Source organism: Chrysemys picta, chromosome 12, assembly GCF_011386835.1.
Source record: "Chrysemys picta bellii isolate R12L10 chromosome 12, ASM1138683v2, whole genome shotgun sequence".
Classification (NCBI taxonomy): domain Eukaryota; kingdom Metazoa; phylum Chordata; order Testudines; family Emydidae; genus Chrysemys; species Chrysemys picta.
The window spans coordinates 34,581,791-34,599,856 of NC_088802.1; the positions used below are offsets into that span (position 1 = coordinate 34,581,791).

General features: G+C 50.1%; 1 protein-coding gene across 3 annotated transcripts in view; it reads right to left on the bottom strand.

Moving 5' to 3' along the window:
- Window positions 1–18,066, bottom strand: part of LOC101944693 (bMERB domain-containing protein 1-like) — a 61,420-nt gene that overhangs the window by 26,604 nt on the left and 16,750 nt on the right. For all 3 annotated transcript variants that reach the window (XM_065563334.1, XM_065563333.1, XM_005309859.5), the window contains exon 2: window positions 14,617–14,734. In XM_065563334.1, coding sequence (XP_065419406.1) covers window positions 14,617–14,734 — 118 coding nt within the window. The remainder of the gene's footprint in view (window positions 1–14,616; window positions 14,735–18,066) is intronic.

An 18,066-nucleotide genomic window follows, 5' to 3' on the forward strand; every position in this document is an offset into this window, starting at 1 on the left:
AATCATGCTGCTTCTGTTTTAAATACTGCAAAGACTTGTCCCATTTTCACCTGTGTCCCTGGTGCTGATTATGTTGGCCATTAGCTGTTCCGGTCATTCCATGCCTAGGTGATGCTATAGGTGACAGATTGCAATGACCAAAGCTTTTAGAACATCTTTAACTTCCTGGAAATGTCTTCTCAGAAGAGTGTGTCTAAGTGGCAGCTGCATTGGGAAGTTGTTCAGTCAGTGTTGCTTAATCCGGTGCTGTACAGCTTTTGCAGCTAAGGAGCACATTTTTGGATTAGACCTAGAATGAAAAGACTTTGTAATGCTTCAGTGCACTACCGCAACCCTCTGTCCCCCACACAGGGCTTTGCTTCAATGTACCAGAGAGCTACACACACAGACAGCACCGTGGCCAGCTTCCTACAACCATGCAGAAGAGGGAAGGGAGTACATGGAAAAAGGGAAGCAGTATATGGGGAGGACACTGCCACCCACAAACCTCTCAACCAGCTGAGCTACAGAGGAAATGCTATTTGCTGTCACTGAAATCCATTTTTCTGGCCGGTAAAATACCACGGAGCAAGACACAGTCACAAATAAAGGGCCTGGCCTAGAAGTTTTGTTGTTGACTTCCACGGATGCAGAACCAGGCCCAAACACACAGTCAATAACATTCCCTCCATTGGAGGGCAGGGTTGCACACTGGCACATTACAGTCCTGATAGGAATGGTGATGAGTATCTTGGTAGTATATATGGCCGTATGCTGATCACCTCACATGGCTACAGACCTGTGCCCAGTCTGCTGACTTCTTTATCATATTCAAGCCACTGAAGCCCAGCTTATGCATAAGGCTTGTCCTTAACTGAATGGTAAGCATGATCCACAGACGATGATCAGATTTTCAGCTGCAGGTATGCCCATGTAAGACAATGGCAAAGTGTGTATTGCATCCCCGTCTAGTGGCTAGTACACTAGAGGAAAACAGCCTACTACTGCTATCAGCTAATGAAATTGTTCCTTTATCTCAAGTGGTAGACGTCTGTACTGCAGCACTGAAAGACCCTGGTTCAATCAGAGGGTGGTTGTTGCCCCTACATAACTGCCTGGACCCCCACTGTGCATGCCACACCCTGTAATGCAGAGACTGGGGCATTGCCTAAATGCTTCTCACCACAGAGGTTCAGTTCTCTTTTAATACATCTCATTCAGCCAGAGTGATGAAACGAGGCTGCTGGGGTTTCCTGCCCTAGTAAGTGTTGCTTCCTACCTTTCCTGCACTAGCACAAGGTATCTTCATCCAGGATCCCAAAGCTGCAGCAAAATGGCACCGTAAAAAACTCTTTTCAGTGGAAATAAAAATTAAACCACAAAATCCTGGTGGGTTAAGTCCTGTCCTGGCTCAGGCCCCATTCAGGCAAACTTACTGGCCCAACACCCCTTGTGTTGTATGCAGTCAGCAGTGCACTGCTTCCTGGGAATAGACCTGGAGATGGCCTCTCCAATGCAGTTGCCCCAGAGCAGGGGGTGGTGGGGAGGCAAGGCCATCATCACCCCGCTCTGTGACTGTGCTGACTTTCGGAAGTTTAGCTGGTTATGGACTGAGAGGACACATTAAGAGGGCTTCAGGATTTGGCTCCTTGCATTCTGCTCCTGGACTACATTGACTTTTTCCCTGTGAATGCCCCATAGAAACCCTCGCTTGACTGCCTGGCCCGCAGGTATCGCAAGAGGCTCTTTCCATGATGGCAAAGCACTGGGAGCCTAATTGGCATTTACACTATGGCACCTTTACACCACTCAGGCAGTAGAGATGGGCACAAATTTACCCCCCCTCTCTGAGCTCCCCCCCCAAACTGCCAGAGTGGTGTGAAGGGGCCTTAGTGTAACAGAGAATCAACCCTTGGGGGATTAGAACTCACTCTATGGTAAGTATTTATTTTACAAATTCAGATCTGAAGAAGTGAGGTTTTTTACCCACAAAAGCTTATGCCCAAATAAATCTGTTAGTCTTTAAGGTGCCACCAGACTCCTTGTTGTTTCAGCCCAGTGAGTTATTCTGATAATCCCTAGCTCATATACAGCACTTTTCATCAGTAGAGCTCAAAGTGCATTACCAAGGAGGGTGGCATCATTATCTCAATTTTATTGATGGGGAAACTGAGGCATGGAGAGGTGAAGTGACTTGCCCAAGAGCACCTGGCCGGCCAAAGCCAGGAATAGAACCTCAGTCTCCTGAGACCAGGGTCAGCACTAGGTCACTGCCACAACATCCTCATCTAGGATAGATTGGCGTAGCTCCACTGAAGTCGATGGGGCTACACTGGGCTTGTTTTTAAGTCCACTGTCACTCCAGTGAGATGATCACAAAGGAAGGTCGTGGAAAGCACTAAAGAATGTGAGATCTTTGGAAGTGGAAATAAATAGGAAGAAATGTAAGTTGATTTGGTGTACAGGTCTCTAATCATGTTCTGAGCCAGCCAAGGCCAATTGCCGGTGTCATGCACTGGGTCCTGCCCCTCTTCATGACAGAGTGACAAAACCATCAATTACACCATTAAAGCTAGCGTTGGCACTAATGATTTAAAGAGACTCAATTGTCTGTACTAGATTAATGGCTGAGCCGGTGGGTCTGTTGGCAGATCAAGGTGGAGAGTGAAGGAAGCAAACGTTCTTGGTCTCTCATGCAAACATGAAAAGTAATGGAACAGATGAGTCTTTAATTTTCCTGGCCACAGTTTTCAAAGTTAGGCCAAAGTTTGCGTGAAACACCCCTCCCTGTTAGCCATGCTGCTCTGGCTAGAAAAGGGCAAGTGGGTTCTGCTAACTCACTGGTGCAGTTAGCTCGTTAACCCACCCTGCTATAAGGGAGATAGGTGCAGCCTTCAGGGAAAGGAGCTAGGGTTTAGGACAAACATCTCTCCCAGCCTTTCCCCTTAAACTTTGCCCCAATGTCCATCTCCCCAACTGTGACAGAATGTACCCTGTGTCCACCCTATACGCTATTGTAATAATCTCTGTACAAAGTATGCCTGGTCAGGTATCATTTGAAAACTCATAATTTGCTGGTCATTATTGTCTTGATAAAATGCATTCAGCAATATTGTATGTGAAGTTTTACGATTCCCCTCTATGGTGTTGTAAACACATGTTCCAAACTGAGGCTGGCAAACAGGTTTGTCTCAAACAAAGGAATGTGTGCTCTGCTTAAACTGCACTTAAGAAGTAAACTTAGGGCTTGTCTACACAGGTAAGTTTCTGTGCAGTAAAGCAGCTTTTTGCGCTCAAACTGCAGACGTGTGCACACTGCCAAGACACGTTGTGCGCAGAAACTCCTCAGTTGCAGCGCTGCAAAAAAACCACCTTGACAAAAGTCAAAAGGCTATTTGCACAGAGACTCCAGCGCTCTATTGCCAGAGTAGACACTCGATTGCTTTCTGTGCTGTGATTGGCCTCTGGAGCTTTCCCATAATGCCTCAAGTGACTGCTCTGCTCATTGTTTTGAACTCTGCTGCCCTGGAGACATGCGCCCCTCCCGTTTCAAAGCACTGTTTCTGACAGCCCTTGCGTGCGGTGCTGATCTGCTCCGGGACACAAAGCAAACCATTAATGTAGAATGCTCGTGCTGTTGAACATAGAGGCAGGTGTCTCTCGCTCTCTCGCTCTCTCTGTGTGTGTGTGTGTGTGTGTGTGTGTGTGTGTGTGTGTGTGTGTGTGTGTGTGTGTGTGTGTGTGTGTGTGTGTGTGTGTGTGTGTGTGTGTGTGAGAGAGAGAGAGAGAGATTGCTGTGCAGATAGCCCAGGGAGGGGGCGGGGAGGGCTGATGTCGTCACCCTGCCTAAGGACTGGCAGGGTACAGATTATTTCTACTAAAGCAAGAACAGACTTTATATAAACCTGCATTGTCCAGGAGAGGGGTGAGGCAAATCTAGGAGTGGGAGTGTGTTGTGGTCACTCTGCAGTATAACTCAGACTGATAAGAGCCAAGGTGTAGCTGGCTGGTTGCAGCACACCCAGATGTAGCTGGGAGTGACTTGCATGCTGGAGATTGTTTGGGAGAAGTCCAGGCTGGAGGCTACAGCAGTAAAGGATTATAAAGGGCATCCCAGGTCAGAAGGCAGGGGTGACACAGCTACTCACTAGTCTGGGTTGTACCATGGTATGTCACACCTTTCCTCTCCCACTCTTGTGACGTGGTAAACTGCTTCCTGCCTCCATCTCATCTAGCCTTACCTCCTCTTTGCCCCGTTTCTTCTCCATCCTCCCTGTGCTGTCCCCCTACGACTCCTCCTCCTCCTCCTCTCCTCTCTGACTGCTGCTGTCACTGCTTCTAGCGACAAACAGCAAGCTGAAGAAAACATTGAGAAAGGCCAATTCAACATATTAACACCATGTGGCTTATTTCAGGGGCACCGGCAACGAGCCTCGTGTGATGGCAAGGAGCTTACAAGCCGAGCAGACAAAATGCAGAGGGATGAAAGGTGGGTGAGGGAGCAATGGAAAGTGATGGGACTGAGCAAGGGTCTTGTTGGTTTCGGGAAGGAGTTCTGTTGGTTGGGTTTCAGTACTGGGAGGTGCGGGGCACTGTAATTTTCATAAATGCCCCACTGATAGGAGGCTGGGGTTTAAAGGTTTTGTGGAGACGAGGTGGAAGGGGTCGCCTAGAGAGTTGCTGGCGTGGGCAGCTGCATGGGAGATTTCAGCTCTGATTGCAGATGTCATTTTGGAAGGAAAAGGCAATTAAAACCCCAACGATTGAGGCAGAAATGTGGTTGAAATCTTGCCAGCACCCACATGACCCTTCGGCAGTTGCAGGCCTTTGTGCACACCATGCCATGAGCCTCTGTTTGGATGGTGAGCCGGAAGATGGCAGAGTTTCTGGGAATCATTACAACTTGGAGTGTCAAAATGGTGTACAGTGGATTCAAATGAAACCCAAAGGATCACAGGATTTTGGTTGTGCCCAGGTCCAGTCTGATCTGGACCTTTCCTCACACAGGGACTTTGCCTCACCCCACCCCACTCTACCTCTTCCCCCAAGCCCGCAACCCCGTCCCACCTCTTCCTGCCCTCAACCCTGAGAATGCCTGGCCCTCGGTCCTCCTCCCTCCCCCCCCCCAGCACCTCCTGCATGCCGTGGAATAGCTGATCGCGGCGGACAGGAGGCGCTGAGAGGAGTTGATCGGCAGGGCCACCGGTGGGAAGGAGGCGCTGTGGGGTGGGGGAGGCTAGCTGCTCCCCCATTTTTTCCCATGGGTGCTCCAGCCCTGGAGCCCCTAGAGAGTCGGCGCCTATGGCTCGCGGGGCTCGGGCTGTAGGGCTGTCTCATTGCAGTGTAGATGTCTGGACTCCAGCTAAAGCCTGAGCTCTGGGACTCTCCTCCTGCACAGGGTCCTAAACCCCGGGCTCTAGCCCAAGCCCAGATGTCCACATAGCAATGAAACAGCCCTGCAGCCTGCGTCCCCTGAGCCTAAGTCGGCTGGCACGGGTGAGCCACAGGTGTCTAGTTGATGTGTAGACAGACCCAAAGTGATTTAGGCACCTAAAAAGCAGATAGGTGCCTAAGTCCAACATTTAGGTGCCACTGATATCCTCTAAACCCCTGTTCAGCTATCACCTAATCCTGTAGGCACCTACATCCAGCCAGTAAAGTCCCCTATGCACTTACATTTCCACTGGTGAGCATGTGGAAAAAGCACCCGAGATTAGCAAGTTCTACACAGGCCAAACAGCATGCCACAGGTAGAAATTGCACCGCTCTGATGTGCACTGCCACATCACGTGGCCAAGCCCTGAGTCCTGATGCCACTGAACTGCTCAGTGCCCTTATTCATGGCAAAGCCCGGGCAGGATTCAGAACCTAGGCATTCTCCTGCCTATCTTGCCTGCAGGGCCTGCTCCGATCAGCGTGCTCTGAACACACAGGACAGTTGCCGATGCGCAGGTCAGGAATTTGGGGGGCAGGCTGGGTATGGGTCTCATTCAATAGCCAGTGGCCAGGGCACTCACCTGGGAGGTGGGAAAACTAGATTCAAGTCCCTGCTTCAATGAATAGTTATTTATGCAAAGTGGAACTGCTCCAACAGGCGAGATTGAGAGAGCCCAGCCCGGAATACCCAGCACTCTGGTGTTTGAGTGCTCCCCTAGAACGGGGGAGAGCTGGGTTCAGGGTTCAAGTCCTTGCTCCAAGCTAGGCAAAATAGGGCTTTGTACCCAGGTCTTCCATCTCCCAGCTGAATCCCCGAACCACTAGGCCAGGGGTGGCCAACCTGTGGCTCCAGGGCCGCATGCGGCTCTTCGGAAATTAATATGCGGCTCCTTGTATAGGCACCAACTCAGGGGCTGGAGCTACAGGTGCCAACTTTCCAATGTGCCAGGGGGTGCTCACTGCTCAACCCCTGGCTTTGCCACAGGCCCTGCCCCTACTTCACCCCTTCCCCCAAGGCCCCCACTCCTTCCCTCAGCCTGCCACGCCCTCACTCCCCCCCCCTTCCCCCAGAGCCTCCTGCATGCCGCAGGAAGCATGGGGAAGGAGCGGGAGGTGCTGATCAGCAGGGCTGCTGGCAGGTCGAGGGGAGCTGATGGGGAGCTGCTGATGTATTACTGTGGCTCTTTGGCAATGTACATAGATAAATTCTGGCTCCTTCTCAGGCGCAGGTTGGCCACCCGTGCACTAGGCTCCTGGCTCTGGCCTGCCGTAGCCTGACTCCAGGAGAGGGTTCCTGGCTGTGAATTCCAAGCAGAGGGAGGTGCCTCCCTTCAGTCCAGATGTAGGCACCCAGCTACCTCTGAGGGGCAGAGCTTAGGCTGCTCCTCCTTCCTCTGCACTTCACTCCTGGATAATTCCCCCTCCTCCCCGCACATACTCCACTTGCCAGCTTCTGTGAATCCCATTCCTAGTGACTGACTCCCCAGGCACTGTATGGGGACCTGGGGGCCTCACTCGAGGCTATGAATTCCACTGGGCAGCAAGGATCGCGCCCTGGAGCCCCACTTTCCATTGGTCCCTGCTGCTTTAGAGTGTAGCCAATGAAAGCTGCTGAGATGCCACGCCTTGTTTCCCAGGTAATCTCTGATTTTAGGAGCAATCGTCTGTGCTGAAATTAACAACAGAAATAGAGACACCAGGAGAAAGGCCCATTCTCTGGCTGCCTTTTCCTTCCTTCCTCGCTCACAGGCCAATTAGCATTGCAATAACCAGCTCCCACTCACCGTGGCTGTTGTGAAACGAGGGCTGTCAGCTCTGTTTTGGGTCACAGGCGTACATGCAAAGGAAACCTCCTGGGCTGAGTGGAAGAAACGTTTCATTGCCTCTTCGCTTAGGGTGGAGATGAGGGATGCTGCAATGGCAGCCTCGTGCAACCAACTCCATGGGTGTTCTGGGGCTCAAGCACCCATGGAAAAAAAATAGGGTGTGCTCAGCACCCACCAGCCACACTGGTTCCAGCCCCAGGGCTGGCAGCCGATCAGCTGTTCGGGGGGCAGAGAGGAGAGAGCGGCAGGCGGGCAGGGGGGTGCCTCGGGGGAGGAGCAGGTTTGAGAAGAGGTGGAGCACTCACCGGGAAAAATGCAAGTCAGGGCCTGTGACCCCTTCCCTCGCTGCACTGCCAAGATCCGTCTGCACACGGAATTAGGACTGCAACGGGATAAAGTCTTGCAGGTTGTGCCAATACAACCATGGTCATGTCCTTCGTTTGGCACATCCTGTTGGTGGCGGGTGCCTATCAGGCACCTTCAGCGCTTTGTTTAATGATCTGTCCACAGGGTGTAGAACAAATCCCATGTCAAGTGGCTTTCAGGCAGTCAAAGAAACAGCAGCAACTCTGATCCTGCCTGAAGCACCCACCTAGAGACTAGTGTAAGCTGCAAAGTGGCCATAGGGCGCACTGGGTAACGTGATTCGTATGGCTGATAGATCGCACCATTAAACGGGGTCCTCATGAGCTGAAAAGCAGGTGTTTGCAATGAGGATTCTGAGTTCACCTCTTAGTCCAGTCAAATTGCAGGGCAGTTTTCAAACACAGAGGGAGGGATATGATGTCCAGATCCCGCATAAAGATGCTGATACTATCAGTGGCACTTACACGCACATTGGAACACCCCAGGGTGGGATCCGGGCTGCCGTGTCAGCTCCAAGTCATGTGGGGTTAGTTCATTACTTGGGAACGTGTCTGAATGAGCCCTTGGTGCTCAGCTGGGACTGCCTGGCCGTCTGCGGAAGTCCAGCGGCTGGTGCTGCTTTGGAATCCCCTAGTGGAACTGGTACAAGTGTGCGACACAGTGTGAACACTGGATGCAGCAGGGAGTTTTGACACTATCACATAAAAATAGGGGAAGCCAGTGTTCAAACACGGGCTGCTGCATTATATACCTAAATGGGTGGTGTCTGCACCCCTAGGACCCTGCCTCACACAGGCACATAAGCAAATAAAGTCACAATGAAATGCATTGACCTTCCTCCCATTCATAGTCATGTACCATTCATAGCTGTTACTTCAGTGATTCCTGAATGAACATAAGGTTATTTTCTACTGGATCTAGGGCCCAATGCTGCAATCTTCCACTAGCAGGATGAGCCTGTCTGTTAGAATTTGGATAGTGAGCAACTCTCAAACCAAATCAAATGAACTCAGACTTATTTGCGCTTCTGAGATAGCAGAGAAGCCACACAGGAGATGCCACTGTTTCTTGGGGAGTTAGTTCAAGTTTTAAAACCCACTGAGGAAGGGAGTATGTTTACTGGTTAGAGCAGAGGACTTGTATCTAGGACTCACTTGAGTTCTATTTCTGACAGTCATTGACATGCAGGTGACCTGGGGCAAATCACATCACCTCTCCGTGACTCAATGTCCCTATCTGTAAAATAGGGAGAATTATACCTATCCTACAGAAGAGTGTAGGACAGCACAACTAGATTGATCATTTGTAATGATGTAGTTTGAAGAGTGCTTTGAGATCCTTGGATGAAATGTGCTGCAGAAAAGCAAAGAAAATGAAAGTAAAGCTAAACTACAGTGAAATAACCAGCTTTACACAAGGCATCAAAACCTGAGTGGTTCAGACTGAGGGGCTGGTATCCTTCCGTGACTCCAATTTGTGCTTACTCAGTTCCTGTGCTTGGGGCAGAGATGGAGTTAAGGTGGGTGGGTTAACGTGGCTTCAAACCACTTTTGTGCTCCCCATATCCTGGGGCCATGCTCAGCCTTTGATATAAGTTAGAACAGCCTAAAGGCTGCTCTAACATATAGTCTATTTTCCATGGTCCTCTAGGAGTGGGGAATAAATGCAGGGCAGCACAAACCAATTACACCCCCTCCCTAACCCTGCTCACTGCCTCCCACTTCCCACCTCCAATACCCATTCTGTGTGAGCGGTGGGGAGCAGGGCTGACACAGAGACCATATGCCAGCTCTAGAGTAGCTGGGGAGGCCTTTTTCTTAGGGAACTGTTTCTGACCTCTGTAAGGTCCCTGTACACTGCTCAGATCAAGTTGGAGCATTGCATGCTGATACCTGCAGTTTGCATAGGCCACACCTCCCTATTAAAGATGTGAGCAGCTACCTCAGGTGCTACAGAACTCTGTGCATTGCAGTTCGGCTGTCTCAGTCATGACGTGACTCAGGATTTTGTTCTAACAAAGACTGTTGAGTCCAGCAGTGAAATCAGTCCCAGGGAAAATCCCCTTCTTTGGTTTCTGGCTGCAAAGGCTGCAGCAGTCACTGTGCTGAATCAGGGAGGAAAAGGCGATGGCACAGGTGGGGATCAGGCACTGATGCTAATCAAGCCTTTCATGTGCAGTGTTTCCCCTTTGTCTTGATTTGATCAGAGAGGATTCCCCAAGGAGGCCCTGGGAAGGGGAAGCATAGGAGAGTTTTAGGAAGAGGCTTTACAATGACGCTACAGGTCAGTGCAGAAACAGCTATGTCTGAGACGTGCGGCTATTTGAGAGCGACATGTAGACAGACACGGATATCTGGGAGTGCCTCTTTCTTGGTGGACCAGTAATGCTCTGCACTAGATTCAGGTTCCCGTCCCAAGCCCCAGCTCAGGCTCCCCAAATGACAGCAGCCAGGGTCACTGTGGACATGCCAACAGGGTGGGGGCATTTTGTCCCTCATCACCAGCCAGTTCAGAATATCTTTCTGCATCCCACGGGCCGGGGCCTCATGGAAAGCTCCCTCCTCTGGGGAAGGACTTGAAGAAAGGGGAAATTATACTCTGAAGCACTGAAGAGACCAGTGGAGAGGGGAGAAGGGGGAAATACCAAATATATTTACCTATCCTTTTATATGTCCCCATGACCCATTGCTGCTGTAAAGGACCATGCATCCCAGTAAGGGGTTAAGGGCTGTTTACATGAGAAAGTTATACTGAAATAACATGAACTGGCCTTTAAACTGATAGTGTTAAACCAAAGGCTGTATGCGCACTTTTATTTTGGTGTAAGAATGGCTTATATTGGTTTAATTAAACTTGTTCCAAATCAACTTAAGCTTAATAGTATCCCATCCTACAGCAAAATGGGTAGTTTGTGGGGAAAAAATTCGGTCTGAACATGCAGTTTGTCAAAATCAAAACATTTTGCAAGAACATGTCAAATTTCACTGAAATTTTCAAAGGGAACAATTTTGACTTTCTTGTTTTGTTTCAGTGATGTCAACCATGTCATTCTGATAAAGTAAAAATGGTTTGTTTCAGTGTTTATTACAATAAAACATTTGTTTTAACATTACATTTCATACCCCACATAATCTATTAGATTTAATGTTTCAGTATAACATAAAAGTCTAAATTCAATGTTCTGACATTACTGAAACAAAACACTTCAGTGATACCAAATGGAAATTTTTTGATTTTTTTCATTCCATGGGAAATTTCAATATTTTGGCTTTTTGTTCCAATTTGGAATTATATTTTTTAAATTTCAGAATTTCCCATGGAATGGAAATTCCGCCTTCTGACAAGCTCGAGAAATAAGCATGTCTCCTCAGCCTTTTGCACAGCTTTAACTATATTGGTTTAAATTCTCAACTCACACTATAGCAATGCAACTTTCTTGTGTAGTTAAGATCCTGTCATGTGAGTCATGCTTCTGAAGTGAAGGGTACGCTCATCCCTGCTGTTAGCCAAGTCATATCTCAGCTTCCAGCTGTTGTATCTCTGATACAGGCAGTTTAAATTCCCCTTTAGTGCTCAGACACCAAGCGATTACATGAGTCATAGTTACAAATAAAGTTGCAGGGAATCTCAGCAAATCTTCCAATGACCTTGGGCTAGGTCAGGGGTGGACAAACTTTTTGGCACGAGGGCCACATCGGGGTTGCAGAACTATATGGAGGGCCCCCTATAGGGGGTGGGGTCCCTGGGGGGCAGTTAGGGGCCTCCCGGGATCCCCTGCCCCTAACTGCTCCCCGGGACCCCACCCCCTATCCAACCCCCCCTCCTCCCTGTGCCCTGACTGCCCCAACCCCTATCCACACCCCCACCCCCTGACAGGCCCCCTGGGACTCCCACTCCTATCCAACCGCTCCCTGCTCCCTGTCCCGACTGCCCCCCCAGAACCCCTGTCCCCTGACTCCCCCAACCCCTATCCACACCCCCGCTCCCTAACAGGCCCCACGCCTATCCAGCCCTCCCTGTTCCCGATTCCCTGACCGCCCCCTGCCAGAACCTCAGCCCCATCCAACCACTCCCTGTCCCCTGACTGCCCCCCGGGACTCCCCGCACCCCGCCCCCTTACCATGCCAGAGCCAGCACGCTGCCCCGCTGCCAGGCAGGAGCGGCGTGCCAGAGCGCTGTCAGCGCAGCAACTGAGGCTCAGGGGCCGGGCAGGACAGTCCCACGGGCCGGATGTGGCCCACGGGCTGGGCTAGGTAGTGGGTTCATTGTCATTTCAGGTTCTGAAACAAATACTTCTCGTTGTTCTAGTCACAGCCTGCCGGGTTCAGTTGGATCATTGAGTATCAAGGCCTTGGGCCCTCAGCAGAACCAGCCTTAGCGTTTTGAGAGGCGGGCCTGAAAAACTGTGTTGTTTACCATCCTGCACCTCCACCAGTCAAAACTGATTCCTGGCCACCTTGATCACATTGCTCTGCACAGGCCTGGTGTCAAGGTTCTGGGCCTGGTCACCCCACATTTAGCTGACTCCATTTACATATGAACTGTGTGTGTGAATATTTCACTCCCCACACCAGCCTCCTGCTGCAGAAATAGGGCCCAGCTGCTTGTTCCTTTCAGTCTTAGTGACTGGTCTACATTGCTTTGTGTCAATGACACGCTGAAGGGTCTTCACAAGGGGAAGGGCTACAAATTTATGTAAGCAGAGTCTGAATGAGCTCTCCCCTGACATCTAGTGGTGAGCTATGGAAAAGGACTTCAGGAGCTGCTCTCGTTTGCATGGACACACCCACCCTGCCTAGGTGCTCAGCATGATGGGATTGCTTGCCCAAATGATCACTTGTGGCTGGTGTTGGATCCCCAGTCTCCTTGTTATTGGGGCTAGCCTCCCCGGCCGGGAGCTCAGGGGCCAGGCAGGACAGTCCCACAGGCCGGATGTGGCCCGCAGGCCGTAGTTTGCCCACCTCTGGGCTAGGAAGTGGGTTCATTGTCATATCAGGTTCTGAAACAAATACTTCTCGTTGCTCTAGATTGTTATCCTTGTTATGTGAACCGAGGGCAGCAGAACTGTACCTGACATATCCGGATGGAGAGACTCACCCTCAACGTAATGGCAGTCGCTAGGCAGGGGACATGGGTTCCAAAGCCCAATGAATTGAGAGGGGGTTGGGATAGTGGTACTTGGTAGAGTGGGCCTTGTTTAAGGGTCTTAAAAACCATCTGACCCTTTCTCTTTCCACTGTAAAATAAAAGAGCTAATTTAGGCTCAGCTGAGAGTCTTGTTACATGCTGCAGAGCTGAAATCAGTGATACCTAGGTCTAAGTATTAGATCTACTTTGGGACAGTGTCTCTATTGCAAGAAACTGCCTAGTGTGCACCAGCAGTGAAGCTCCCCCACTAACAGCTGAAATCACTGAGAGGTGTGTTAAGTGGGGGGGCCTGAAGACATCCTGGGCAGCTGGGCAGCTGGTGGAGAGGCACGGCCAGCAGGGTGGTTGGTGGAAAGAAGTGGCCAGCAGGATGGCTGGTGGAGAGGGCCAGAGCAAAGTCCCACAGAGATGCATGGCAATTGGCCGTTGGGGCAACGAGTGAGTGCCCGAGCAGCAGAGCATGTAAGGTGCCTCCTTACCCCCCATTCCACCCAGGGTGGAAGGTGAACTCTGCGGATGAACCTCTGAACTCTGGGGCTGCACTGGCCAAAGACAACAACTGTGAGGGGAGTGCAGAAAAGAGACGGGCAAGTTAAAGGAACTTTTGGGTTGCTGGACTTAAGAACTTGAAGTGAAAAGGACACTGCCCAACTTACTTGGGGTGGGTCTTTTGCTTATGGTTTATGTTTATGAACCCTAGTTGCGGTGTTTTCCCAAATTAATGCTGAGTTACTTCCCTCCTTTTATTAAAAGTTTTTGCTACACTCAGACTCTGTGCTTGTTAGAGGGGAAGTATTGCCCCTTAGAGGCTCCCAGGGGGTGGTGTGTCATTGTCCCAGGTCAGTGGGTGGGGGCTCGAGTCGGTTTTGTGTTGTATTGTTGAAAAAGAACCCCTAGATACTGAACCCGGCCCTTGTTGCTGCTGGCTCCATCTGGCAGAAGGGTTACACTTAAAAACAAAAGATGAAACTCCCTTTTACATTCCTTGCTCCTGCAAATCATGGGGACCCAACAAATGGCTCTAGCCACCAATACTGTGATGTATGAGTTGTGGCAGAAACAAAAGCACCCAAAACACAAAACATCTAGTCTCATGGGGATTCTAGAGTTTGTGTCCGGAAGCCAAAATTCACCCCTAAGTTGCCAATTTGGATGGCCTATGGTGGATGCACTCCCTCAATCAAAGGGCTGATATGACCTCAGCCTTCTCCTCTGGCTGCTTTCCCCCAACCCACCACCATCACCTCACCAGGGATGTGGTGTTTTCTCCACCAGTTGACGTCTTTAAAGCAAGATTGGGTTTCTCTTTCTAAAAGATGTGCTCTACCTCAACCTGAAGTGGTGGCCTTGATGCCTGGATTACTAGGTAAAATTCTACAGCCTGTGTCAGGCAGGACTAGCTTACCATAATGGCCTCTTCTGGCTTAAATCTATGAAAACCTCAGTCACATCTGGATTGAGCTCCAGAGAACTTGCTTTCACTCCTGCCCCAGTCTGCACCAGGCACTGGCTATGGCACTGAACCAATCACACCAGACACAGGTGGGAGAATTTTTCAGTGACATTTTTCACCAACTCCGCTGGGTGTTTTTCACAATGCAGGAATCTTGTTAATTTTGACAAAATGGCTGATTTTGTAACAAAACCTGTTCAAATGGGATTGCTCACAAGTGATGAACGTCGAGCCAGATTCGCTCCCAGACAGGTTCCTTTTCAAGTGGGGAAAAATCCCCTGAGCTGTGATTCATTCTGCAGTTCCCTGGGGATGCTTTTCATTTTAATGGCTGATGCACCACCCAGGGGCCAGAAGAACTCACAGGAAAATCCAAAGGAGGAGACAGGAAGCTGGCAACCTACTCACATGTATCTCAGCTCTGACTCTCTTCTCACCAGGACCTCTCTGATCCTCTCGATTTTAAAGAGCTCCCCTTCTATGTCACCCACGGTTGTAGTTGAATCAGCCATGGAAACAATTTCTTCTGCAAATGAAACATGAAATGAATTGAGTTAGAAAGCAGGAGACAAGAAATAAAAGTGACTTGTTGATCTAGGGGGTTGATTCTTGCTTTGGATGCACAAGGGTTTCTTGTTCAAATCCCAGAAAAGCCCTTGCAAAGACACGGAGAAAGTTAAGGGGCCACTTGATCACAGTCTGTAAGTACCTGCATGGGGAAGAAATATTTGAAAATGGGCTCTTCAATCTAGCAGACAAAGGTAAAATCAGATCCAGTGGCTGGAAGTTGAAGCAAGACAAATTCTAACTGGAAATGAGGTGCATTTTTTTTACAGTGAGGGTAATTAACCTTTGGAACAACGTACTGAGGGTCGTGGTAGAGTCTCCATCACTGACAAGTTTTAAATCCAGATTGGCTGTGTTGCTAAAAGATCTGCTCTAGTTCAAACAGGAATTAATTCAGGGAAGTTCTCTGGCCTGTGCTACACAGGAGGTCAGACTAGATGATCACAATGGTCCCTTCTGGCCGTATCGTCTATGAACCTATAGATCTATGAAAACAACTCATGGAGAGACTGGGTCAGACGTTGATCCCAGGACACGCAAGTACAGGCTCGATCCTGCAAAGTGCAGCGTACTCTTGCCCAAGCCAGCAAAGCACACGTACGCACATGCTGACTTCAAGCTCATTGGGCCCGATTCTCAATGATGCTAAGGCCCCTTTGCAACGTTCTGTGATGTCAATAGCATATATTGCCATGGGAAGCCCCCTTTACCCTGGCAGAGTGTTGCAAAGGAGACCAACCCTGGCTTCGCACCAGTTTTTAAATGGCGAAGTGACATTCAGTCAACTTGACCCCAGTGCAGTGGAAGGCACACAGGTAAACAGCCCAGCCGGTCCTGGCCTCATGCAAAGCAGTGTGGGATAGCAGTGGGAGGACTGCGAAGCGAGCATGAACAAGCAGTGTGTGCAAACAAACATGAGTCTGCACTAACTCAGCACACAACAAATTTTCTACACTTTTAAAGTGGACTAAAGAAGGCGTATCAGCTGGCCAGTTAGTGCACAATAAACCCCCTGTGTAGACAAGCCCTTAGTGTAACTGAGAATCCGGCCCATTACTTTCAGTGGAGCTCTTTATGGCTTCAGGTTCATTGCTGGATTGGAGCAAGAGAGTTCTGCAGCTTGCAAGCCAGAGTCCTAAATCTGGTGCTACTTCAGTGATGCCACTCTAGATCGTGATCAGCTTCAGGATCAACGTACCCATGGAAAGCTGCTGGGCGGCTGCATTTCTCCTTTATTTCTATTTCCTGGACTTTGCCTGATGTTCCCCTCATTGGAACGGTTCTGCTCAGCACCCGCATTACCATCAAGGCTGGCTCAGGTAGCTATTCTCTCCTCCTAACTAGCATGCAATATGCATGAAGGGCCCACTGCAACAGAACGCTTCTGAAGCAGGCAAGCCAGAGAGGCCCAGCATTAAGTAAGCTCTGTCATTTCCCCTTCTTTCATTTGATTCGCTAATTATTCTTTCAAAGCCAATGAGTCACCAGACTTTATTCTGACGATAAATACTAGAAACATCAGAGACCTCATCCTCCATAAAGCAGCAAGAGAATAAATGAGATAAAAACTGCTGGAGGGGGGAAATGAATCTGCATCTCTGAGTCTTCTGATAATTCAAAGGTGCTTGTGTTTTGCCTGCTGGAGATAAGGCAGGTGCATAGACCATGTTTTTTGCCATGAAACATGGTAAGAGCAGGGACACACCCCGCCTTCAGTTATCTGCTTAGATCACTGTTAGGGCATGAGGAGCGTTTGAGCAGCTGTATACGCAACATAAAGTTTAGAGAGGGACAACATGAAGAGTTACTTACTGTTCCAAGGACTAAACCTACAAGTCAAGGTGAAAAACATCTGCACATTGCAAGACCCTCCCTCCAGTTTAAAGGTCTACATCAGTTGTGCATTGTTTGTTATGTACATGTCGTTAATCAAGTTCTATTCAACATGCTGTTTTTACATGGGAACATAGGGACTGCCAGATTGGATCACACCCACAGACCAGTGAATCCAGTGACTGACAGTGGCCAGCACCAGATGCCTAAGTGATGGGCCCAGCCCAAGATCCTAGCTCCAACCTCTCCCCACACCCCCAAACCCCTTCCTTCTGGACTTCGCTAGGTCTGAACTCCACATCTTGGGCCCATCTCTAGTGGCAAGTGGTCTCCTAAGGCCAGGGTAGGGATGTGGTGAAGAGTAACCACAGGTTTCACTGTTGCAGCATTGCTCAGCTCCAGAGCGCAGCTCAGAGCCCTGGCTGGGTCTCCTCATTCCCGGCTGTCAAGCGCCTTGTGACCAAAAACCCTTTCCCTCTATTTGTCTCCAAAGTGCTCAGCCCCCGAGTGGAGACCTGAAAGGCTTTTACCTGCCAGGATCTGAGCCAGAATCAGTTGGTGCCATCGCTAACCCTCAGCCCCCAGTGCAGGGTGCTGCTGCCTTCCTCACAGAGAGGAATCTGCACTGATTAAACTTTCCCCCAACCCACTGCCGTTTTGTGCTCTGGCTGGAGAGGGGCCTGGGCCTGCCAATAGGGATGCTTACATAACCCAGCCTCCCACTGTGTTCCTCCAATCTCGCCTCCTAACAGCGCCCCGCCGAGGGTGCGGCTAGCTGGAATCTGCCATTCCAGGACAGGAGGGCCATCGGGTGCCTGGTGGAGACTCCCTCCCAGCCATCTTGCAGGCCCAGACCTAAACTGTTGGACAATTTATATTCTGCATGAATCAAAATCTCTGTCCCTCCCTGGGGACTCCGCTGAACAGGGGATGCAGAAACGGTCTGGCTATGGGCGGACACCACAGCTGTATGAAGTACCTCTGGGGGAATTCTGCACCACTGCGCAAATGCAGAATACATGTCCGCTGCAGAATTTTTTTTCTCTGCAGAAAATACATTCTGCCAGAGAGGTGCTGCAGTTACGCCTTTTTCCCACTAGAGGATTCTGTGGTGCCAGAACAGAGGGAAGCCACTCCTGGGTGGGAGCAGCAAGCTGCAGATAGGGAGGAGGAGAGGCTATGTACCCCACAGCACCCTGTCCATGGGGCAAGTGAGGAGGCACGGGATATGGGGGGGACGGACAGCGTGGGGCACACAGGGCTTCTGGAGGGCACACAGACTGTGGTTCAGAAGAGTTAGTGGGGAGGACAGACTGGATCAGGGGCTGAATGGGAGTGGGGGTGCAGGGACATATGGGGAAAGGGGATGATGGTGGCTGAGTGGGTGTGCAGGGCCTCTTGGAAACAGGGGCAGATGTGCCTGACTGAATGGGAGAGGCTAGAGGGTCAGCCAGTGTC